This window comes from Myotis myotis, unplaced genomic scaffold (genome assembly GCF_014108235.1).
Source record: "Myotis myotis isolate mMyoMyo1 unplaced genomic scaffold, mMyoMyo1.p scaffold_m19_p_14, whole genome shotgun sequence".
In the NCBI taxonomy this organism is placed as follows: Eukaryota; Metazoa; Chordata; class Mammalia; order Chiroptera; family Vespertilionidae; genus Myotis; species Myotis myotis.
In genome coordinates this window covers 20,165,636-20,191,278 of record NW_023416318.1, presented here as the reverse complement: position 1 = coordinate 20,191,278, position 25,643 = coordinate 20,165,636, and the positions used below count along the sequence as shown (strand labels likewise).

The following is a 25,643-nucleotide window of genomic DNA, read 5'->3' as shown; positions in this document are numbered from 1 at the left end:
AATATTACATATACATTGAAATACATTCAAACATGTGAAGACCAATCATATAATTGGTACTAATGTTATGCTTAAAACATCAATTACTGAGGAAGGAAGACGGTGGCATAGGTGAAAATGGTACTCACTGCCTCCCACAACCACATCAAAAATTTCAACTAAAATACAGAACCACCACCATTCAGAACCAATTGAAATCTGGCTGAACAGAAGTACTACAAATAGGAAACTACAGAAAAGGTACATTGAGACTGGTAGGAGGGGCAGATGTGGGAACTGGCTGGTCTCACACCCAAGTGTGGTGGTTTAAAATCAGGAGGGATATCATGGCTGTGGAGGTTTCCCTGAGGAGCAAGGAATCCCTGCCCCACACCAGGCCCCCGGCCCAGGGTTTCAGTGCCAGGAAGAGAAGTCCCCACAACTTTTGACTGTAAAAACCAGCAGTTCCTCCTCTTAAAGGGCCTTGCACACGGACTTTCTGGGAATCGCTCCCTCTGAGCTCCAGCGCAGCAGTTTGAAAGGAACCTGGGACATTAGGGGAGGAACTAACTTGCCTGGAATTGACAGCTTTCTCCCAGACAGAAGTGGTGTCAGAGGCCATTGTTCCTTTGCTGAGCCCTTCCTGCAACAGAGCTGAAAGACTACTGCCATATCTGAATCTCCATCAAAGTGGCTCACACTTTTCACCCCAACCGGTGATTCCCTGAGACCCCACCCCTCCCTCCTGGCAGGCTCATCCAAGACATTTTCAGTGGCTTTTCCATACAACTGGCCTCTCTTGCCTCATGCTTTGGAATTTCCTAAAATCTCTCAAACAAGCAGCACCTGGCATCAGTGTGCCCTGTACCTCTCAATAAGTGGCCCCAGGCCCAGCAATAGCAGCAGACTGCCCTCGTTCACATCTTGGCCTCTCCTGAGCACATCCAAGCTCAACACAAGTAGGAGCCATCTGCAGATTGCTTTGTAACTAAGGTTGGGTGGCCCCAGGCAGGGCACAGGCAGAGGTTGACTTTGCCCCTCTCAGGAGGCCTCAGAGCCAGTGCACCGGGTGGTCAACTTCGACCACACCTGATTACAATCCTACCACCTCCACCAGTAACACTCTTAAGGGATGGACTCAGTGAGCACCAAAGCCCCACTGAAACAAGTCCTGCTCCCAAACATCAGCTCTTATGCTGTAGTCACAGATGATCCTCACAACCAATTGGCCTGGGGGTCAATCCCTCTCATTGAGGCCAATGTAAATCAAGGCTCAACCATAATAGGACAGTGCACAGAGCTCACAAAGGCATGCACCTGAAGCACCCAAATTAGATGACTGGGAAGGCTGAGCGACTGGGCCCTACAGGACACCTACTACATAAAGTGACTCTACACCAAGTCTGGGAGACATAGCAGATCTACCAAATTCAGAGAAAAAAACACAGGGAGTGGGCCAAAATTGCAGTGACAAAGAAACATGTCACAAATGAAAGAAAAGGAGAAGTCTCCAGGAAAAGAATTAAATGAAATGGAAGGAAGAAAATTACCAGATACAGAGTTCAAAGCAATGGTTATAAAGATGCTCAAGGAACTTAATAAAAACTTCAAGAAATTTAGTGAGAATTTCAAGGAACTCAGTGAAAACATCAACAACATAAAAAAGAACCAGTCAGAAATGAAGGATACACAAACTGAAATAAAGAATAATTTACATGGGCTCAACAGTAGAGGATACCTAGAATCAAATCAAGATTTTGAAATATTAAGGAAGCAAAGAATATCCAATCAGAACGCAAAAAGAAAAAAGAATCCAAAAATGTGAAAATAGTGTAAGGAGACTCTGGAACAACTTCAAACATACCAACATCCACATCATGGGGGTATCAGAAGGAGAAGAGAGGAAGCAAGAGATCAAAAACCTATTTTAAAAAATAATGACAGAAAACTTACCCTACCTGGTGAAAGAAATAGATATCCAAGTCTAGGAAACACAGAGTCCCAAACAAGAGGAAAACCAAAGAGGCCCACACCAAGACACATCATAATTAAAATGCCAAAGGTTAAAGACAAAGAGAGAATCTTAAAAGCAGCAAGAGAAAAGCAGTTAGTTACCTACAAGGGAGTGCACACATGACTGTCAACTGATTTCTCAACAGGCCAGAAGAAAGTGTCAAGAAATATTCAAAGTGATGAAAAGCAAGGACCTACAACCAAGATTACCCAGCAAAGCTATCATTTAGAATTGAAGGTCAGATAGAGCTTACCAAATAAGGAAAAGCGAAAAGAGTTCATCACCACCAAATCAATATTACATGAAATGTTAAAGGTTGTCTTCTTTAAGAAGAAAAAATAAAATGTCAAAAATAAGAATAAAATAGCAATAAATGCATATTTAGCAACAAATGAATCTAAAAATTAAAAGAAATGAACAAGGAATCTAATGAAAAAATAAACTAATTAATAAAATAGAACCAAGGGCATAGAAACCTGGAACAGTCTGAAGAATCTCAGAGAGAATGGGAGAGGAGGGCTTGAAAGAGATTAACCAGAGAATTTATATGCATATATGCATTACCTATAAATACATACAATAGGGTAGTGAATGCAGGGGGAGAGGGAGCTGAACACTACGGGGAGGGGGGTAATGGTGGGAAAAAGGAAGGGTCATCTGTAATACTCTCAACAATATGGTTTAAACAACTAAAAAATAAAACATCAATTACTGACTAAATTCGTTAAAGTAAAATTAATATACAAATAGCAGAATAGGAAAAAATTGTATCTTGTTAACCTTCACAACAGCTGAATCAATTTATCATTTGACTAATAAAAAACATAGCAGCCTAGTTGAATTCGTGTACTTTTAATATAGAAGTAGTAAAGTCTATGTTTAATATTTGTAAGTTAAACCGACCCATTTAAAAGTCATACGCAAATACATACATTTGAAAATACTGTTTTCTACTCTCAACTTATGAAATTGTTATTCACACTTAGTGTGCGTCTTTGACAATATTATTATTATCAGAGCTACTCTGCATCATGAACCACCATTTTCCAAGGCCATCATCTTCATTTCTAAATCATTCCAGATATAGGATTTTCTGAAATCACATGAAAACATCCCAAATCTAAGATAACGATTAGCGTAACATTAGATAATTTTTTCCATTCATCCTATAAGTGTTCCATTGGTGTCTCCAGAAAGTAACCACTAAAAAATAATCTCTCATTTTAACAGATATCTTTATAGGGAGATATCTAATAATATATGTGAGGTCATGCTCCTATGGGAAATCAACAAACATATTATTAGATTTCCTAGCTACATTATTTTACCTAATTCTATCAGTTCACTTGTATGAGCATCATACAAGTTGACAAGCACTGATACATGTCATTCAATCATACTATATGTTGTCTAGACATTTTTATTGTTGAAAACTAAGCAATATTCAGAATATTTAGTAATATGAAAAAACACTAATATAAAGGCAAATCCATGTTTTTTTCTAAAGATAATTTTAGTAAACATCCTTGCCTTATATTTACCCTACCTTTTCACTAAATGTTAAAATGAACTGGCACTTTTTACTGAAGATACAGGTCAAAATGCAAACTCAAACACTGCCAGTAGGAATGTAAACTGGTACCATCCTCCAGGAGAATAAAGAGCTTCTGTAGGCCTTGGCTGGATATCTCAGTTGGTTAGACCATCACCTTGATATGCCAAGGTTGAGGGTTAAATCCACAGTCAGGGCAAACATATAAGAATCAACCAATGAATGCATAAACGAGTGGAATAACAAATGGATGCTTCTCTCTTTCTCTCTAAAAATCAATAAAATAAAATAAAAAGAGAGATTCTGTGGGCTTACCTGTTCATCTGAGATATTCTGGAATGCCATTAACATATTAGGACATGTAGGAAGAAGCATCAGTAGTTCCCATACACGCCTAGAGAGGTTTTCTGCATGAAGATGAAGTTCTTCACATCTTAAGCTCTACATAAATAAGAACAACTGCTTATCAAGGTGGATCAGTAAAAAAAACCAAAAAAAAATCCCTAAACTTAAGTTCAATTTTTTTGCATAAAATCACTAATGATCAAGTTTGATAATACTTTATAATCTTACTATAACAGTGAGAAATAAACTATGTACATAAATACATTTATCAATAAATTATGTCAAAGTTACAGTCTTTCAACTTGTTATTGAACACTTTTCTGGGAAGAAAAGTGACCTTTAATTCTAGCCCTTTTTCTTAGGAAACTTTCCAAATCACAGTGAAAATGTCTGTTTTATAAAGACATACAAGTAAATTTCAATAGGACTATCAACTACGTCCCCTTTGCAGGTTACTATTCTAAGTACTATGAAGACATGGTGGATTAAGTCCTTAACCTTATATTTGGGAAAAGAGTATACCTGTTCCTCTTATTTTGCCTATCCATACCTATATTTTATTCTCAGACAAGCAGAGATTAAGAGGAAATGAAAAATTTTTAACAATCTATTTTTCTCCACTATCATTTGTTAAATTTGACTCTATAAGGTGTTGAAATAATATTTAAGTATGTTTCAGGAAATATGCAAGAAATGAATGGGCAAGATTCCTGATTTTTTCTTTCTAGTTATAGCAGAACCTCAAGGGTTAAATAAGCAGCAAAAGCTCATTTATAGTTTTGGATTTTCCACAGAGTATGAATTTGTGTATTATTATTCTACCACTGCTGTTGTCATTCATTTTTTAAAATATAATACATAGTCGAAAACCAAGATGGCGGCATAGGTAAACACCTGAAATTGCTGCCTCGCACAACCATTTCAAAAACACAACTAAAAGGCAAAACGGACATCATCCAGAACCACAGGAAGGCTGGCTGAGTGGAAATTCTACAACTAGAAGGGAAAAGAAAAGCACACTGAGGCTTGGAGGAGGTGCGGAACCAAAGTGCAGAGGTACGGAGGCGCACGTGGAAAGGGCTGGCAACTGAGGATGCGGTTGTCTTTTTCAATCGGGAGGGAGGGACAAGCTCCCGACTGCTCTGAACTCCAGTTCCGGGTGAGTCTTGGGGAACTCACACTCATACAAGGAGAAACTGAACTGTCTGGCAGCGGGCAGAACTCGAGGGCGGCTTTCTCTCAGAGGTGCTTGCAGTGATTTCTGCAGGACACTGAGACCCAGGACCCCCGGAGACCCCGCCCCACCCAAGATGTGCTCAGAGGCTTTTGCATATGAATGGCCTGACCCTGTGAGATCTAAAATTACCTAACAAACTGCAGCTGAGTCAGAGAGACCCAGAACTTCCAAAAGAAGGCCCAAGGCCCCACAGCAGCTTGCATTGCTTCACAGCTGGGCCTCATCTGGGTACCTCCAAACCCCAAACAAAGAAGAGGAATCTGCAGATCTCTCCATAGCTCCTGCTGGGTAGCCTCAAGCAGAGGCTAAATTAGCACCTCCTTAGAGAAACAAGAGCCAGTGTACCCAGTGGTCAGAGTGGGACCATCCAGATTACAACTCCTCAGATCGATAAGGGACACACACAGAGAGCAGACTCAGTGAGTACCAAAGCCCCACTAAAGCAAGTCTTGCCCCATAAGGGTGTCTCCAGCAAAGAAGTTCTCCCACCGTAGACACAGCTGATTCTCACAGCCACTTGGCCTGGAGGTCAATTCCTCCCATTGATACCTACAATAATCAAGGCTTAACTATAATAAGACTGTGCACACAGCCCACAAAGGGGTGCACCAAGAGTGCCCACCTCAGGTAATTGGGGAGGCTGAGCCACTGGGCCCTATAGGACTACCTAGGACAGAAAGCCACTCTATCAACACAGGGAAGCATAAAAAATGCGGAGACAAAGAAACAGGTCACAAATGACAGAAATGGAGTAAAGCAAACTACTGGATATAGAGTTCAAAACCACGGTTATAAGGTTTTTCAAGAATTTTCTAGAAACCACCAATAAATTTAGTGAGACCCTCGATAAATCTAGTGAAACCCCCGAGGATATGAAAAAGGACCAACTAGAAATTAAGCATATCGCTTCTCGGCCTTTTGGCTAAGATCAAGTGTAGAAATTAAGCATACACTGACTGAAATAAAGAATATCATACAGAGATCCAATAGCAGACTAGAGGATCGCAAGAATCAAGTCAAAGATTTGAAATACGAAGAAGCAAAAAACACCCAATCGGAAAAGCAAAAAGCAAAACGAATCCAAAAATATGAAGATAGTGTAAGAAGCCTCTGGGACAACTTCAAGCATACCAACATCTGAATCATGGAGGTGCCAGAAGAGAGAGAGCAAGATACTGAAAACCTATTTGAAGAAATAATGATAGAAAACTTCCCCTACCTGGTGAAAGAAATAGACTTACAAGTCCAGGAAGTGCAGAGAACCCCAAACAAAAGGAATCCAAAGAGGACCACACCAAGACACATCATAATTAAAATGGCAAGAACAAAAGACAAAGAGAGAATCTTAAAAGCAGCAAGAGAAAAAGTTACCTAAAAGGGAGTACCCATATGATTGTCAGCTGATTTCTCAACAGAAACTATGCAGGCAAGAAGGGAGTGGCAAGAAATATTCAAAGGGATGAATACCAAGAACCTACAACCAAGATTACTTTATCCAGCAAAGCTATCATTCAGAATTGAAGTTCAGATAAAGAGCTTCACAGACAAGAAAAAGCTAAAGGAGTTCACCACCACCAAACCAGTATTATATGAAATCCTGAAAGGTATTCTTTAAGAAGAGGAAGACTATTTGCAGCAGCATGGATGGAACTGGAGACCATTATGCTAAGTGAAATAAGCCAGTCAATGAAAGAAAAATACCACATGACCTCACTCATTTAAGGCCTGGGAGGGTTGCAGGGGGGGTGGGGGTGGGGGGGAATAAGAGATCAACCGAAGGACTTGTATGCATGCATATAAGCATAACCAATGGTCACAAGACACTGGGGGGTAGGGGAGGCAGGGGGAAGATCAAGGGCGGGGGGGGGGGGGGAGGAGACATATATAATAGTCTTTGTAATACTTTAAGCAATGAGACAAAATTAAAATATCTATATATATATATCTATATATATCTATATATATATAAATATATATAAATAATACATAGTCTAAATTGCCAAAGGACTCTTTTATACTCTGAGGCCCAGTGCACAAAATTCATGCACGGGGGAAAAGGGGTGTCCCTCAGCCCAGCCTGCACCTCTCCAATCTGGGACCGCTGGCTCCTAACCGCTCACCTGCCTGCCTGCCTATTTGCCCCTAACTGCTCCCCTACCAGCTTGATCACCCCTAACTCTCCTCTGCTGGCCTTATCACCCCAACTGCCTCTGCCTCACCCCATACCCAGGACCCAGGATTCCCTCTTATAGCCAGTCGCAGGCACCCAGGACCTGGGCTTCCCTCCCTCTGGCCAGCCACAGACACTCAGGACACAGGCCGGCTTTGCCTGGGCCAGCCCCAGCCACAGGGGACCATGGGCAGACGGCTTTACCTGGGCCACAGCTGCAGGTGCCTGGGACCGCGGGGCGGGCAGCTTGTCCCTCTCCTGGGCCGCAGCCCCAGCCGCTGGCACCTGGGACCACGAGGCATGCGTCTTGTCCCTCTCCCAGCCCGGGCCGCAGGCACAGGCGCAGCCACTGGCACCCGGGACACAGCCTCAGCTACTGGCGTCCAGGACCGCAGGACAGGCAGCTTGTCCCTCTCCCGGGCCACAGCCCCAGCTTCTGGCACCCGGGACCACAAGGCCTGGGTCTTGTTCCTCTCCCAGGCCGGGCCACAGGCACAGGCACAGCCGCTGGCACCCGGGACCGCAGGGCGGGTGGCTTGTCCCTCTCCCGGGCCGCAGCCTCAGCTACTGGCGTGTGGGACCACGGGGCAGTTGGCTTGTCCCTCTCCTGGGCTGCAGGCGCAGCCACTGGTGCCTGGGACCGCAGGGCGGGTGGCTTGTCCCTCTCCCGGGCCGCAGCCTCAGCTACTGGCATGCGGGACCACGGGGCAGTTGGCTTGTCCCTCTCCTGGGCTGCAGGTGCAGCTACTGGTGTCTAGGACCGTGGGGCAGGCGGCTTGTCCCTCTCCCAGGCCGCAACCTGGCTAGTCCCCATTCCTCTCTCATGAGCTCATTTGTGCCTGGCTGGTCCCCTTCCTCTCTCACGTCATTTGTTCCTGGCTGGTCCCCATTCCTCTCTCCCCAGTGTTGAGTGTCTGAGCTGCTAGAGTGTGATGCCCATTTGCATATTAGCTCTTTATTATATAGGATAAAAAGTAATTTGGTTCTTTTTGTATAATGGTAAATAGCTAGTATACTCTGAAGACAAGGGAATGTTAGAGATGGAGTTTCAAGGTAAATTTTGCTTTTCATAATCCTAATAAAGATAGAGAAAGGCCCTGGCTGGTTTGGCTCAGTGGGTAGAGCACCAGCCTGAGGACCAAAAGGTCCTGGGTTCCATTCTGTTCAAGGGCACATGCCAGGGTTGTGGGCTCGATTCCCAGTGGGGTCTTGCAGGAAGCAGCCAATCAATGATTCTCTCTCATCATGAGTGTTTCTATCTCTCCCTCTTCCTTCCTCTCTGAAATCAATAAAAATATATTTGGGGGAAAAAAGAAAGGAAGGAAGGAAGGGAGGGAGTGAGGGAGGGAGGGAGGGAAGGAACCCAACTAATAATTTTGCTTTAGTTAGGAAAATGGTAGTGAAAGTTCTTCAGTAAAAATAGAATTTATTATTTTGTAAACTCACAGTTTTTATATAAGAAAAAGATGGAATTCTGCAAAAAACTATTTGAAGAAAAAAAAAATTTCACCCATCTTATATGACTATATTCTATGTTATGTCTCTAAGGCCCTACAATATGAGTCATACACAGTGAATGTCCTTTATTTTTATCTTGAGGCCAAATCAGTCTTCAACAAGATACTCAACATCAACAATGATTTACTTACCACAAATAAAATCCAATAAAATACCTGCTAATGAAATAAATTCTTCCTTTTTGTTTAGGTCTCATGTGGACTATTCCAATGGCCTATTAACTGGTCCTCCACCTCTGGCCTTTGGAATGGCCTATTAATTGGTCCTCCAGTTGTGGTATTTGTTTTCTCTCAGACATCTTCCACACTAATACCTAAACCTAGTTTCTAAAAGCCCAGACCCAGAAAATGATCCCATGTTGTTGCTAAAAAGCCTTCCATGATGATCGCCATCCTTTTTACAGAGAATAAAAAACTCATGCAATCCTTTGTGGTACTGTTTACGATCTCCTTTTCTGTCCTTATATTTGTACTAGAGGCCCGGTGCACAAGTTCATACATGGGTGGGGTCCCTCAGGGTGGCCTCAAGAATGGGGCTGAAACTGGCTCTCCGACATCCCCCAAGGGGTGCCAGGTTGCGAGAGGGCACAGGCCAGGCCGAGGGACCCCACCGGTGCATGATCAGGCCAGGGAGGGGCCCCAGGAGGGCTCCAGGGTGTGTCCAGCCTTGTCTCGCCCAGTCCCAATCAGGGCCAGCTGGCTGGGGAGGGACGCGGGAGGTTGGCCAGCAAGGGAGGGAGGGTTTCAGGGCATGTCCGGCTCATCTCGCTTAGTCCCGATAGGCCGGACCCCAGCAGCAGGCTAACCTACCGGTTGGAGCGTCTGCCCCCTGGTGGTCAGTGCATGTCATGGCAAGCGGTTGAGCGGCCTTAGCAAATCATTAGCATATTACGCTTAGATTGAACAGTTGACTGGTCATTGGACGACCAGACACTTAGCATATTAGGTTTTATTATACAGGATTACACTATACTCATAGTCCCAAGCTTTTCAAACATGCCATTTACTTTTCTGTAAATCTGTAATGTTTCTCTTTACTTTTATCAGCAGCTGGACCCTATATTAAAGACTCTCCTTTTGCAAAATCCTCTCCCCAATTTTTTCCTCTCCCCTATATTCCCATAACATCCTACAGAGAAGAGTAGCACCCTTCTGGAACACTGGAGAACTCTTGTAATTATCTTTCTCTCTTTTAAACTGCCAATATAGTCCTCAAAGGAGTAAAAAGTCATTAAGCCCTGTCCTAGTAATAGCTCAGTTTGGTTGGAGTGTCATCCCATACACTGAAAGGTTGTGTGGTTCAATCCCTGGATCAGGATGTGTCCGGGAGGCAACCAATGGATGTTTCTCTCTCTAAAAATAAATAAAAATAATATCCTCGGGTGACGATTTTTTAAAAAAAGTCATTATTTGTGGCATAAAACTTAAAAGGTGAGGAAATGGGAGTTCATGGGCATCTATTATTAGTTACTCTGCTTGAACAAAAGGGAGATTTCTTAGGAATTAAGAATGTACCCACTCATGGTGGACTCCCAGCTGCCTGTAGTGAACTTTGGCTCCCTGCAACCCGTGCTGCCTCCTGCCCCACTTCTCTGTTACCTGTGGGTCTACTCTACAGCCCTCACCCACCTTTTGTCGGTGCGGCCCGCACCTGCTCCTTGGATGCTGCCTTCACCTGCCAGGCCCTTAACCCTAGCTGGGGCAAGCAGAGCTTCACCCAGTAGAATTAAAGCTATGTCAGGATTATCGAAAACTGAGCAGCAACCTTGGGGGACCCAGGTCATCATGTTCTCCCCCAACTGCAAAGTCTTTCTCTGGTCTCAGTTACCATCTCAAAGCCCCACCCATCACCTACAGCGGTGTCTTCCGCACCCAGCACATTGACTTTCAACAGCAGGCCTCCCACTTGATGTCCTACACTGGATGCTGAAGCCCTAGCAACAGGCGGATCCATCTTCCTGAGAAGGGTCTTCCCCATGGGCAGAAGAGCTTGGGCCTCCCAGGGACAAGGAGCCTAGATTGCCTCCACCCTGAGAGGGTTCCCCTTGCCCCTAGCCCCTCAGGCCTTTTATACAGACTATAAATATGTAAGGGGAAAAGGGGTGGCTGAGAGGGGCTATGGCGCTGGGGCCTCGCTTCCCCTCCTCCCTGCTCCCCTGGTCCCCTATCCCTGGGTCCATTTGTTAAAAAAATAATAATAAAAAAAAGAATGTACCACTACAAAAGAAACCAAACTATCAGGAATAGAGGACTCAGTGGCTACCACTGTATCCATGATCACATACATTTTAGAAACATAGAAAGAAGTCACTTATTCTTGAGAAAGAAAGAACAGTAGCCATTAAAGGCAAACTACTATTAATTGCCACTCTACCTCAAAATAATGATTCTCTGGATGAGAAAATCAATGAACCCCTTAGGATAAACCCATTTAAAGGTATTAAAAAAGTCAACGGACTGAAAGGATTCCTTTAGGTGATCTTATACACACTACTGACTTTAAATACCATCTTATTAGTGGTAACCCACAAACTTACTTTTCTAGATCAAACCTTTTCTCTGAGTTCCAAATTCATATATCCAAATGCTTACTTAACATCTACACTTCATATCCCACAGGCTTCCATTCTTAATTTCAAATGGAATCTACCTAGTTTCTCAAGCCAGAAACCTGTTTTCCTTCTTCCTAAACCCAAGTCTATCCCTACTCTTAAGCCAATGCACCACCAACCTTGATGTTTTGACCTACTATCTACTTTCTGTCCACTGCCACCATTCTATTTCAGGGTACCATCAATGCTCCCTTGGACGAGTGCATTGGGTTCTTTACACCTTTCTCTATCCTTGCCAAGCAAACCTATTACTTTTAAAACAGAAATCAGAACATGTGTGCAAAGCAAACCTACTACTTTTATTTATTTATTTTTTAAATATATTTTATTGATTTTTTACAGAGAGGAAGAGAGAGAGATAGAGAGTTAGAAACATCGATGAGAGAGAAACATCGATCAGCGGCCTCCTGCACATCCCCCACTGGGGAAGTGCCCACAACCCAGGTACATGCCCTTGACCGGAATCGAACTCGGGGCCTTTCAGTCCGCAGGCCGACGCTCTATCCACTGAGCCAAACCGGCTTCGGCAACAAACCTATTACTTTTAAAACAGAAATCAGAACATGTGTGTTCTGCTTAAGATATTTTAATGTTCTCCACTTTACTTTGAGTAAAATGGAAATAGCTTGCAATGGCTAGTCTGGCTATGCTTACCTTTCCAATCTCATTCCTCTCATCACCCTTCACATTCTACTCACTAGCTCTCTAACAATTCCTAGACCTGTTTAACTACTTATCATATCAAATTACTCTATCCCAGTGGTCGGCAAACTGCGGCTCGCGAGCCACATGTGGCTCTTTGGCCCCTTGAGTGTGGCCACGAAGTTTCAATCGCACTGTATGTGTGCTCCCGCACATGGTATTTTGTGGAAGAGCCACACTCAAGGGGCCACAGTTTGCTGACCACTGCTCTATCCAAATCATTTCTCATTCAGCTGGCTCTTTACCCATCATCCCCAGATTACATATAGTCTACCTCAGAGAAACCTTCCCTGACCAAATAATATATAAATGAATCTCTATCACCATGTCCTAATAATTCACGTCTCAGTCTTAGCACCTATCTCTATCTATGATTTACCTGTGAGTTGATCTGAAACTATTTATCTGTTCGACATTATCAATGATCTGTCTTCCCCACTGGATTCAATAAAAACCCGAAACTATGCTTAGTTTGATCCCTGCAAAACAATACTTTAAACAGTATGCCTAGGTCATATCAGACACTTAAACAGCTAATGAATGAATAATTGGTTTCCTAAGTTTTACTGCTCTTAAGAGATTTATGAGAAAATTATTTTCCACTCCACAGAAACACACAAAAAAACTTTGTGGAAATGAAATGATGAAGTCACCTCACGATCTTCTACTGCCACTTTTCCTGAAGGTGGTTTAAATGATGCAAGCATCTCTAATAAATCAAAAAGAGTAGTTAAATGCGGTTCTTGTAAAAGCAAAAGCATCGGAATGTTGTCCTTCTGAGGGGGTGGTAGGCAAGATGCTGGCAGCTGAACACCTTCCCCTTTCCGTTCTCTCCTCGGTGCACCCAAAGATACGAAAACCATCTGTTAAAAGAGAAGCAATAGGGAAGAAAAACAAATAAAAAGTGTGTGTGTGTGTGTATCTCAAGTTTTTGGTTTAATAAAGTTCTTAAGTATAAAATAACTTCATTATGATTTTAATATAACAATAGCAGGAAGAACTGTTTTCACACTATACCTTCAAATATTCCACTACTGACTATAATAGGAAATAAATTAAAACTCAATTCACATTTATATGTACCTGCATATCTTTAAAACCAAGCTCATGAAGTGCTTTTTCATCATAATCTGTTGTTAACTCATGTCCAGATGAAATCATCCTGACGGGTCCCATAAGGCCTCCTTAAAAATAGGAGAAAACTTAAGTGAACACTTTTATAAGAGTTAACTTATTTGGTGACATGAAAATATGGTTATAAGAATTAATCTCACTGTACATTAAGCTTACTATAATTATTGAGTAAAGTGGAGACAGTATTAAGCATCCTGCATTATTTTCTGTTGTACAAGTTAACCTTATGCAGTGAAAAATTAAAATGAAATTATCAGTTAGCATCAATTTAACGAGATCAATTCCCTTCTGCTTAACACCTTGCTGACCAGTCATGAGATAAGTCATGTCTGCACTTACGTTAAGTAATTTTAAAACTCTACATTACTTTCACACCTTACTGGTCAGCAATGTTTGGACATGGAACCATGAGTTATCTGATGACCAGTCAGCAAGTTGTTAACAATGTGAAAAATTTTACAAGTAAAAAACACTCTTGGAGCTTTATGGGAACCTAAGCATTTGCTCTAGCAACACATGAAGACGAATCAGATTTAGTAATGCATTAATTACACAAGTAACCATCCAGTACTGTTTAAAATATATTTTTATTGATTTCAGAGAGGAAGTGAGAGAGATAGAAACATCAATGACGAGAGAAAATAATTGATCACCTGCCTCCTGCATGCCCCACACTGGGGATCGAGCCCACAACCTGGGCATGTGCCCTGACCAGGAATTGAACCCTGACCTCCTGGGCACAGCAAGTGTTTTTAATGATCGAGTTTTCTCTTCCCTGTTCTTGCACACCAAAGCAAAGTAAAATAAACTATAATGAAGGAAAAAAATTAAAAAGCAAAGCTCTGACATGAAAAAATATGTATGTTACAACATCCCAGATTATGATAAATTCAAGAAAGTCAATAGATTGAGTCATTTTATTCCCAGAAAGCATGAAGTCCTTTTTGCTGCCCACACCTTCAATTCATTTCCCACCATCATCCCTACCTAAATATGCTTTAGCCAATTAGCCTCCTTACTCTTTCTTGAAAATACCAAAAATGTTCCCATTTCAAGACCTACAATGTTCCTCCACAGAAATTCAATAGCTCATTCCCTCACTTGCTTCACGTATCTAGCAAATGTAAGGCCTTTCGCCTACCCACTCAATCCACTATTTTATTTTTTTGAAAAGCAAGCAAAAATGTACTGACCACAGCAAAAATATACTTAGGGCAACAAAACAAGGAAGGGCACACAAGAGAGCCTATGCTGGGCTGCTCTGGCTCACTGGGAAGTCAAAGAAAAGAAGGCCGTGGAGACATGTTCAGGGGGTTAGCCTGGGACTAGGTGCCTCTGCCCATTGCTCCCCTGATTGCAAGTCTCATAGGATCCCTTAGAGGTTAGGGGACACGTGCCTTGTGGGGGAAGAAGAGGGAAAAGGAATGGCACAGGCATGCTCCCTGGAGGGAGAGGGCCTCAATTCACTATTAATCCCTTATTCTGCTTTATCTTTCTTTAAAGCACTTAATAGCATCTGACATTATATATTTATCTGTTGCTCCTCCATAAAAAAAAAAAATCCAATTTCACAAAGGCAGAGATTTTATTATGTTTACAGCTGTAATCCCCAGTACAAGAACATAGCAGGCATTCAAATTAAATAGTTTAATCCATACATTTCTTTTTAAAAAAGGAAATGCTTAACAGAGTAAGAAAATTAAGGGGTTCCAGTTAAGATGGCAGCATAGGTAAATGCAGTACTCGAATTCTCTCACAACCACATCAAATTTACAAATAAACTACAGAACAACCATCATTCACAACAGCCTAAAATCTAGCTGAACATAAGTCCTACAACTAAGTATATAAAAAAAACCACATCAAAACTAGTAGGGGAGGCGGAGACAGCGAACAGGCTGGCTCCACACCCATGTCCTTTTGATAAAAATTGTGAGGGATATCGCAGCTGCAGAGGTAACCCCTTGAGGAGCAAAGGTCCCAGCCCCACATTAGAAACCCCCCCCCCCCCCCGCCACCCACCAGCTTAGGGTTCCAGTGCCAGAAAAAAAAGGCCCCATAACTTCTGGCTATAAAAACCAGAGGGGATTATGGCAGAGTATGACAGAGAACTGCTGGAGTCTCAGACATTCCTCTTAAAGGATCAGCACACAAACTTACTCAAACTAACTCCCTCTGGGCTCCAATACTGGGGAAGCAGCTAGAAAGGCACCAGGGACATATGGGAGGAAATGAATTGTCTGGTATCAGGACAAGAGCTGGAGGGGCAGCTTTCTCCGGACCGAAGTCTTAGCAGAGGTCATTCATTTTTCCTTTAGTGAGCCCTCCCCTCAAGGAGCTGGCAAACAGGAGCCATATCTGCGTCTCCCTCAACCTGGCTCACACAGTTCACTCTGCCCTGCTGATTCCCTGAGACCACACCCCAAACAACTTTTGGTCCCATTCAAGCCATTCCCAGTGGCTTTTACATACAAACGGCCCTATTTTTTTATTTTATTTTTTTCAGAGAGGAAGAGAGAGAGAGAGAGAGAGAGAGAGAGGAAGAAAAGAGAAACATTGATTGGTTTTCCCCTGCATGTGCCAGACTGAGGACTGAACTGTGATTTCCTGGTTCATAGGTTGACACTCAATCACAGAGCCACGCTATTTGGGCCAAAGAGCCCCTCTTGATTAATGATTCAAACGTTCCTAAAATCTCTCAAACAAGCAGCATCTAGCTAGGCATACAGTGTACCTCTCACTAAGTGGCCTCAAGCCCGGCACTAGTAATATGGCCTCTCCTGAGCACCTCCAAGCCCAGCACAAGTAGCAACCATTGCAGATTGTTTACTAGCTCATTCCAGGTGGTCCCAGGCAGAACACAGATGGAGCTGACCTTGGCCTGCACCTTCCAGCAGGCCCCAAAGACAGCACACCTGCTGGAGAGCTTCAGGCCACATTGAAGGACCACCTACCCTCTTCCACAAAGGACACACAAAAGGGGAAGAACTCAGCAGGCACCAGAAACCTGATGAAGTAAATCCTGCTCTGTGAGGAAATCCCATGCACAGCTGATCCTCCACGGTGATCGTAGTTAGCCCTATGTCCAAATCATGTGATCCAGGAAGCTTTGCCACTGGACCCTATAGGACATCTACTACATAAGGCCATTAATAAGCCCAGGAAGCATAGCAGCTCTACCTAATAACACAGAAACAAACACAGGGAGGCAGACAAAATGAACAGACAAAGAAATGTGTCCTAAATGAAAGAACAGGAAAAAACTCCAAAAAAGAACTAAATAAATAGAACTAAATAGAGACAAGCAATCTACTAGATACAGAGTTCAAAACGCTGGTTGTAAGAATGAACAAAGGGGAAGAGTAGATGAACTTAGTGAGAACATCAACAAAGTAATAGGAAACATAAAAATGGAGATAAAACAGACTCAAACAGAAATAAAGAATTCATTAACGGAAATGTAGAATACATTATAGGGAATCAACAGTGGAGAAGATTAAGCAGAGGATCAAATCAGAAATTTGAATGATAAGAAAGCAGAACACAATCAGAACAGAAAAAAATTTTTTTCCAAAAAAAATGAGGATAGTAGAAGGAGCCTTGGGACAACTTCAGCGTTTCCATCACGGGGGTACCAAAAGGAGAAAAGAGAGAGAGCAAAGGATCAAGAAACTATGTAAAAAAAAAAACTATGTGAAGGCTGAAAAAAATGGCGACCAGCAGGAAGGTAGGGAGGGAGAGAGTGTGAGGAAGTGATAGAGGAGTGTGTGGACGTGTGTGGTGTGTGTATATGAGCTAGGGACAGTTAGATTCTGCAGGTCTTCTAAGGGGCTGCTAAACCGGGCAGTCTTAGACAGTGGAGTCCCGCTCCCTGCACGGACACTCCTGGGCGGCCAGCACAGGCACTGCAACCATGCCATCTTGGGAAACAGAGCTGCTTGAGACTAGGATCCTGGCCTCATCACCACCCAGTCTGATCTCAGACGCATACCAGGACCCTGCAGCCACTGGGGACAGAGAACTGTGACCACAGCTACACACCTGCGGACACCAAAAGTTCAGAAATCCCCACGGCAGATCCGTGAGTAACAGAGCCCATCCCCCCTACCCGCAGGCTTGCGGGCAGCGCCAGAGTAACTAACTGATAGACCCACCCCTTGCCAGGGCCTCAGCGCTCCAGGAACTTTAGCCTGGAAGTGTACGAGCACCTTGGAACTGATCCCGCATAGGGCCGGGTTCAGGAGCCCTGGGCTGGGAGCAATCGCGCGAACACCGGGATCTGGTCCTGCTCGAACTGCCTGCTCCAGGAGCCCTGGGCTGGGAGCAAACGAGCAAACCCCAGGAACTGATCCTACGCGCACTGCTGGCTTCTGAGCCCTGGGCTGGGAGCAAACGCGCGAACCCCAGGAACTGACCCTACGCGCACTACCGGCTTCGGAGCCCTGGGCTGGGAGCAATCGCGCGAACACCAGGAATTTGTCCCTCGTAGCACAGGCCCAGGGACCCCGATTCTCTGGGCAGGAGGCAGCACCAAGCACCAGTGACTTGACTGTGTTTCTTATCACCTGCGCCTGAGATCCTGATTCCCTGTGCATTCATACTAAGAGCCAGTGACTCCAATTCCTGGTGCAAGGGCACACAGGGACCCTGATTCTCAAGGCAAGGTTGCGCGAAGCAACAGAGACTCTGATACTGGATTCTTAGGGAACCCTGACTCCTGGCGCACACTAAGGGGCTCTGGTTTTCAACACGCTTCAGGGGGGGGTCTCTGTTCCAGCACGGTGCAGGCAGGGTCCCTGATTCTAAGGGCGCGTACGAGGCCACATTGAGCACTGACAACACTGACTCTGAGCAAGCCTGGTTCCCACCAACCCAAAACAACCACACATCTTAGTGTCAGAGCTCTTCAGTGACACTAGGGTGGTGGGAGGTTCCCACTGCACACGGCCCAGGCCCACGCAACTTGACGTTTGAACCATCGGGAGATAATCAGAATGAAGAGACGACACAACACCCAGAGGAAAGACAATGAATGAGGAGTCGCCAAGAAAGGAAATTAATGAAGTTGAAGCATGCAACATGACAGAAAAAGAATTCAGAATAATGGTTGTACAATTCATTCACCGGATGGATGAGAAAATCAACAACCTATGCAAGAATCAGGAATAAATGAAAAGTGATATAGCTACAATCAAAAACACCATGGAAAGTTTCAACAGCAGACTAGAAGAAGCAGAGGACCGAATTAGTGAGTTAGAAGATAAGGCAGAGAAACAAGCTCAATCTGAACAGCAACTGGAGAAAAAAATTAAAAAGCAGGAGGAGAGCCTAAGGGAGCTTCGGGACAACATGAAACGAAGTAACATACGCATAATAGGGCTGCAAGAAGGACAAGAAGAGCAGCAAGGATTAGAAAATCTATTTGAAGAAATAATGTCAGAAAACTTCCCAGATATGGGGAAGAAAAAAGTTACACAAGTACAGAGAGTCCCAGGCAAGATGAACCCCAAAAGACTCACACCAAGACATGTCATAATAACGATGGCAAATGTACAAGACAAAGAGAAAATCTTAAAGGCTGCAAGAGAGAAACAGAGTGTTACCTACAAAAGATCCCCCATCAGATTATCAAACGATTTCTCAACAGAAACACATCAGGCCAGAAAAGAATGGACAGAAATTTACAAAGTGATGCAAAGCAAAGGACTGAATCCAAGAATACTCTATCCAGCAAGGCTATCATTCAAAATTGAAGGGGAAATAAGAAGCTTCACAGACAAAAAAAGGCTAAGGGAGTTTATCACCACCAAGCCAGCAATACAAGAAATGCTAAACGGACCGGTGTAAAAAGAAGAACTAAAAAGCCCGGAAAGAAAACAGCCACAAAAAAATAGAAATGGCTACAAACAAGTACCTTTCAATAATAACTTTAAACGTAAATGGACTAAATGGTCCAATCAAAAGACATCGAGTGGCTGAATGGATAAAAAAACATGACCCATATATTTGCTGTCTACAAGAGACCCACCTCATTAGAAGGGACTCACACAGACTGAAAGTGAAGGGATGGAAAAATTTCAGGCAAATGGAAATGAAAAAGAAGCTGGGGTAGCAATACTTATATCAGACAAAATAGACCTCAAAGTGAAGGCCATAACAAGAGATAAGGAAGACCACTTCATAATACTAAAGGGATCAATACAACAAGAGGATATAACCCTGATAAACATATATGCACCCAATGCAGGAGCACCCACATACATAAGAAAACTCCTGGAAGATATCAGGGGGGAGATCGACAACAATACAATCATAGTAGGGGACTTTAATACACCACTGACATTACTTGATAAATCCGCTAGACAAAAACTCAGCAATGAAACAGCAATCCTAAATGACTCACTAGATCAGACATCTTCAGAACACTTCACCCCAAAGCCACAAAATATACGTTCTTCTCAAGTGCTCATGGGACATCTTCAAAAATAGACCACATATTGGGTCACAAACAAAGTCTCCCCAAATTCAAGAAGATTGAAATCGTACCAAGCATCTTCTCAGACCACGATGGCATAATATTAGAAATAAACTACAATACAAACATCTCAAAATACTCAAACACTTGGAAGCTGAATAGCATGTTATTAAATATTGATTGGGCAACTAAAGGACTTGTATGCATGCATATAAGCATAACCAGTGGACATAAGACATTGGGGGATAGGGGAGGCTAGGGGACTGTCTAGGGCGGGGGGATAAAATGGACACATATGTAATACCCTTTGTAATACTTTAAGCAATAAAAATTAAAAATAAATAAATAAATAAATAAATAAATAAATAAATATTGATTGGGTTACCAATGAGATCAAAGAAGACATTAAAAACATACTGGAAACTAATGACAATGAAAACACAACAATCCAAAACCTTTGGGACACAATGAAAGCAGTCCTGAGAGGGAAGTTTATAGCTCTACAGGCCTATCTCAACAAACAAGAAAAAATGGTAGTAAATCATCTAAATCTACAGCTCAAAGAATTAGAAAGAGAGCAACAAGAAAAGCCCAGAGTGAGCAGAAGGAAGGCGATAATAAAGATTAGAGCATAAATAAATGACATAGAGACCAAAAACTATGTGAAAAAATGAAGAACTTCCCTAACTTGGTGAAGAAAATAGACCTACAAGTACAGGAAGCAAGAGAGTCCCTAACAAGATGAATCCAAAGAGGCTCACACCAAGAGAGAATCTTAAAAGTAGCAAGAGTAAAGCAGTTAGTTAGCTACAAAGGAGCTCCCATAAGACTGTTAGTTGATTTCTAAACAGAAACTTTGCATGCCAGAAGGGAGTGTCAAGAAATATTCAAAGTGATGAAAAGGACCTACAACCAAGATCATGCTACCCAGGAAGGCTATCATTTAGAATCCAAGGCCTGATAAAGAGCTTCCCAGACAAATGAAAACTAGAGTTCTTTACCACCAGTATTACAAGAAATGTTAGGGTCTGCTTTAAGAAGAAGAAAAATAAATTTAAAAATACAATTACTTTAAATGCAAATGGATTAAATACTCCAATCAAAAGACACATGGATGCTGAATGTATAACAAGGCCCTTACATATCAAGACACACATAGACTAAAAGTAAAGGGATGGAAAAGATATTTCATGAAAATAGAAACAAACAAAAAGCTGTGGTAGCAAAACTCACACCAGACATAATAGGTCTAAAAAACAAAATAAAGCAGAAGAGAGACAGACTCACAGATACAAAGATTTTGGTGAGAGGGGTAAAAAAGGTGAAGGGTTTCAGAAGTACAGCGTAGGGAACATAGTAAATAATATTGTAAAAAATGTTTGATTTCAGATTGGTACTAGATTTATCAGGGTGATCACTTAGCCAATTATATAATATCTAATCACTGGGCTGTATACCTGAAATTAATATAGTATTGTATGTCAACTCTAATTAAAAAAAAATTTTAATAAAAAAATGAATACAAAATTTAAGTAAAATAAGATATTTTACTTATTTCATTGAAACGTAAATAAATATTGTCAATTTTTATAAACTTAGTGTAGATAAACTCCACAGGCTGGGCACTAAACAGCTATTTTCAGAAATGAGTGAAACAGGACTACTGCTTTGTGTATCGACACATAAGAGACCTGGAGAACATTATGCTAAGTGAAATAAGCCAGTCAGAGAAAGATAAGCAAAACAGAGCCAGACTCATAGAGAGCAGGCAGATAGCAGCACTGGGCGGGGCGGGAGGGGGGACAGGACAGTGGAAGGATTCAACAAAAAAATGAGAGAAAACTGATGGACATGGACTAGAGTGTGGTGATTGCAGGGGCGGAGGTGGTAGAGGGCATAGAGGGGATAAAGGTGATAGAAAAATAAAATCAAAAATAAAATGTGAATGAATGAGGTAACTTTCTATACGCACTAATATGGAATGTTCTCTAAGAATGTTAAGTACTATAAGGAAAGGACAGAGAGTATAAATAGAATGCTACATTTGTATTTTAAGAGTGTGTGTGTGTATATATATATATGTGTATATGTGTGTGTGCGTGTGAGTGTGTGTGTGTGTCTACCTATATCTATATGAATATGCTTACATTATATCTTGGTATCTTCTGAAGGAAGTGTAGGAAACTAATAACATCTACCTTAGCAGGAGAGAAAAATTGATGCTTTAAAGATCAGAGTAAAAGGGAGACTTTTCAACACCTACTGTGCCAAGAATATTTATTCATTATTCAAGAAAACATTTGAGATCTGCTACTTTAGAAGATATACATGGTTTCATCTTAATTAAGCACACTGTAGTAAAATGGTTGGCTCTTTACTAAAAGAGGTCAAAGAATTATCATTCTGCACATAATCATGTTAAAAATCCTAAAAACAAGCTTTAATACTGTAAGATTTTCCCCCTAAATATGTATTTAGTCTGTTATGATTTCAGACCCTTAAATTTTAAGAAAAATTAACAGCTTTTATCATCAATCCTCTGATTAGCTCAGATTTTATATGTTATAGAAAGACACTAGAAATCACTAGTCCTTGCCCACCCTGTGAGGCTTAGTTGTTGAGCCTTGGTCCATGAACCAAGAGGTCATGGTTCAATTCCCAGTCAAGGTACATGCCCAGGTTTCGGGCTCCATCCACACTAGGGGACATGCAGGTGGCAACCAATCGATGTTTCTCTCTCATCAATGTTTCTAAGTTGCTATCCCTCCCTCATCCTCTCTCTAAAAACCAGTAAAATATATGTTTTTAAAATGTACTAGTCGTAATAGTAATGTAGAAATCAAATATACTTTTCAGGCCCACATGAAAAATTTCTTAATATGATACTTTTTTGGAGGGAAGGGGAGAGACGCACAGGTGGAATTGAAGGGTGCATTATTTTCATATGCTATGAAGAATAACAAAAACAAAATATATCTAAATGGCAAAACAAATTATTGATTACCAAGTAGTACATGGAAACAAATTATTATTTCCCACAGTGCTCATCAAATAACCTCCAAAAATAGAAATTTTCTTAAAAAGGGAGAGAACATGTTTACAAGTAACATCTGAAGTAACTCTTAACTCCTGCTTAAGAATGAATGGCATACCACGAGTAGGGGAAGGTGAGTGGGAGCCACAGACATGGTTGGTAGTCTTCAAAGAAGTAAAGCTTCAAAGTTGTTATTATAATGCTACCTAAGAAATATGAAAATTGGAACTTACCAGGAAACTCTCCCTTTCGGCTGCTTTGACCAAATTCCTGAAGCTGAGCTTGTTGATTTATTTGTTCTTTCTGTAAATTTTCATACCAATGAGTTACTTCAGCCCTAAGATCTGCTACCTGGTCACTAGGATACATTTCAATAGTCATCTGAAATATGAGATGCAACCAATTTAAAAATACAAAAAGAACAGATATTTGAACTGGGAAATGTTATCAATTTGAAAACTAACATTATGCAACTACCTTATCAGGAAGTCCAGCTGGCTGACAGACAACTCTTAACGGCAGGGATTGTTTGTCACTCAATGCTTTCAAATGACTACTAATTCCAGTGCCTTCAATTTGCCACTGTCTGAGATGATATGCAAACCTAAAACACACAAAAACCACATATAAGAAGGATATCATTTCAAAACATTTTAATATTACTGAAGTTTTTATTATTTCACAAAATGAAAAAGCCCACTAAAGGTTCTAATATATTCCAATTTAGTCTATCAATACCATTAAGTTTAATTTTTTCCCCCAAAATAAAAGCACTAAGTTTAGGTTCATCATACTGAATTAAACTTAAATAGCAAGTTGTAATTCCTACATTCAGAAGGGGGGGGGGGGGGGTACTAGAAATATTTTTTTCAGAGACAGAAGATTTTCTAGTAAATATACGTTAATCAGCCCAACAGAATTTTGTGGGCTTATTCCATGACTGCTAAAACTAAATTACGAAGACTAATATTTCAAAGGACACAGGCATCTAACATGACAATCTAAATATCTGTCAATTTTCCAAGTGATTTTTAGTAGTTGAAGACAGGATCCAGAGTACCTAAATTCAGATAAGAAAAAAATTATCAATATCTTACCTAATCATCAATTCTGGAACAGAAAGAGGGTAAGTAAGAGAATAAAATGGACTTTATTTCCTAGAAGCAGGCCAATGTCTGGCTTCTATTACTAAGCAAAAAATTAACCTTAGACAACATTTCTGGGCCCAATAATTCTTCGTTATGGGAGGAGGGGAGCTGTCTCATGCACTGTAGGATTTTTACTAGCATCCATGGTTTCTACCTGCTTACTACATGCCAATAGTAGCCCCTTCTCCCTTAAGCAATGATAATCAAAAATGTTTCCAGAAGTTACCTAATGTCCTCCAGGAAACATAATTGCTTCTGGTTGAGAACCACTGTTTTATTATAACCTTATCTTTAAAAAAAAAAAAAGAAAAAGAAGAAAAAAACCTTTAAAAGAGACACTTTTATTTGCTCTCTTAATATAAGGAATATATAAACACAATAATTACTTTATATTTTCATTCTATAAATGTTAGCAATTTTAAATAGTAGCACTGACAAAATTAAGCACTTGAAACTGTACAATGATAATGCACAAAGATTCGCATGAAAATACCTAGATAAATCATTAAACTACCTCTTAGTTTTTTTTTGTTTTTGTGTGTTTTTTTTGTTAATATATTTTATTGATTTTTTACAGAGAGGAAGGGAGAGAGATAGAAAGTCAGAAACATCGATGAGAGAGAAACATCGATCAGCCGCCTCCTGCACATCCCCCACTGGGGATGTGCCCGCAACCCAGGCACACGCCCCTGACCGGAATCGAACCCGGGACCCCCCAGTCCGCAGGCCGACGCTCTATCCACTGAGCCAAACCGGTTTCGGCATCTCTTAGTTTTTTAAATATTCAATTGTTTCCTAGTTTCTCTACTAGCCACCCATAAAATTAAATAACCTTAGTTTATTTTTAAATATGTTCTTTATCTTACAACACTGTTAACATCGTATAAGGATTAAGGGTTTGAACCAACAGGCTCTTTTTATTTTGTTGTTTGTAGACACTACAGCACAGAGAAAATTTTGGAATATATATATAGGGGTAGGCAAAACTAGGTTTACATTTTTAGTACATAAAGCACAGCTCCTTTTATTATTTATTAATTATTTCATTATTTTCCATACAAACAACTGTAAACCTAGTTTTGTCCACCCGGTATATATTTATATCATTAACAGTAACTATCTGATACTATTTTCTATAGTATTATGTTGTGTAACATACAAATTTTATGAGTATTTATTAATTTGAATACAACATCACATTTGCTTATTCTTTTATTTTTAAAAGTGGTACAAGTTACCTGGCAGTGTTTAGTTTCTGTGCAAAAATCTTGAGTTCACTACACATTCTTTAAAACCACAAAGAATTATTTAAAAAGAATTTCCACAAATTTCAACCATAATCAAAGTAAAAATTTTGCAGTACCCAAATGTTTTAATCATAGAGTCATGTTATGTATAAGGAATGCCTAGAGGACCTTCATTGTTCATTATTTCCTGATATTTTAAATAAAAATGTCAATAAATGTCAATTGTATGGCATTTTCATTATCAAACTAAGCTCTGAAGTTGAAAGAAATGATAAACTTTAACAATTTTTTTCATCATATTTTTTTGTTATTTTTCACCCAAGGATATTTTTTCCATTGATTGTTAAAGAGTGGAAGGGATGGAGGGAGGGGAAGAAAGAGAGAGAGATGGGGAAAGAAACATTGATATGAGAGAGATATCAACTGGTTGCCTCCCCAGCACACACCCACAGGGGTTGGGATTGAACCTGCAACCCA

General features: G+C 41.2%; 1 protein-coding gene across 3 annotated transcripts in view; it reads right to left on the bottom strand.

Moving 5' to 3' along the window:
* Positions 1–25,643, bottom strand: part of USP34 (ubiquitin specific peptidase 34) — a 242,035-nt gene that overhangs the window by 107,492 nt on the left and 108,900 nt on the right. For all 3 annotated transcript variants that reach the window (XM_036334433.1, XM_036334432.1, XM_036334434.1), the window contains 5 exons: positions 23,249–23,375; positions 23,005–23,152; positions 13,212–13,312; positions 12,782–12,991; positions 3,861–3,986 (listed from right to left, as the gene is read on the bottom strand). In XM_036334433.1, coding sequence (XP_036190326.1) covers positions 3,861–3,986; positions 12,782–12,991; positions 13,212–13,312; positions 23,005–23,152; positions 23,249–23,375 — 712 coding nt within the window. The remainder of the gene's footprint in view (positions 1–3,860; positions 3,987–12,781; positions 12,992–13,211; positions 13,313–23,004; positions 23,153–23,248; positions 23,376–25,643) is intronic.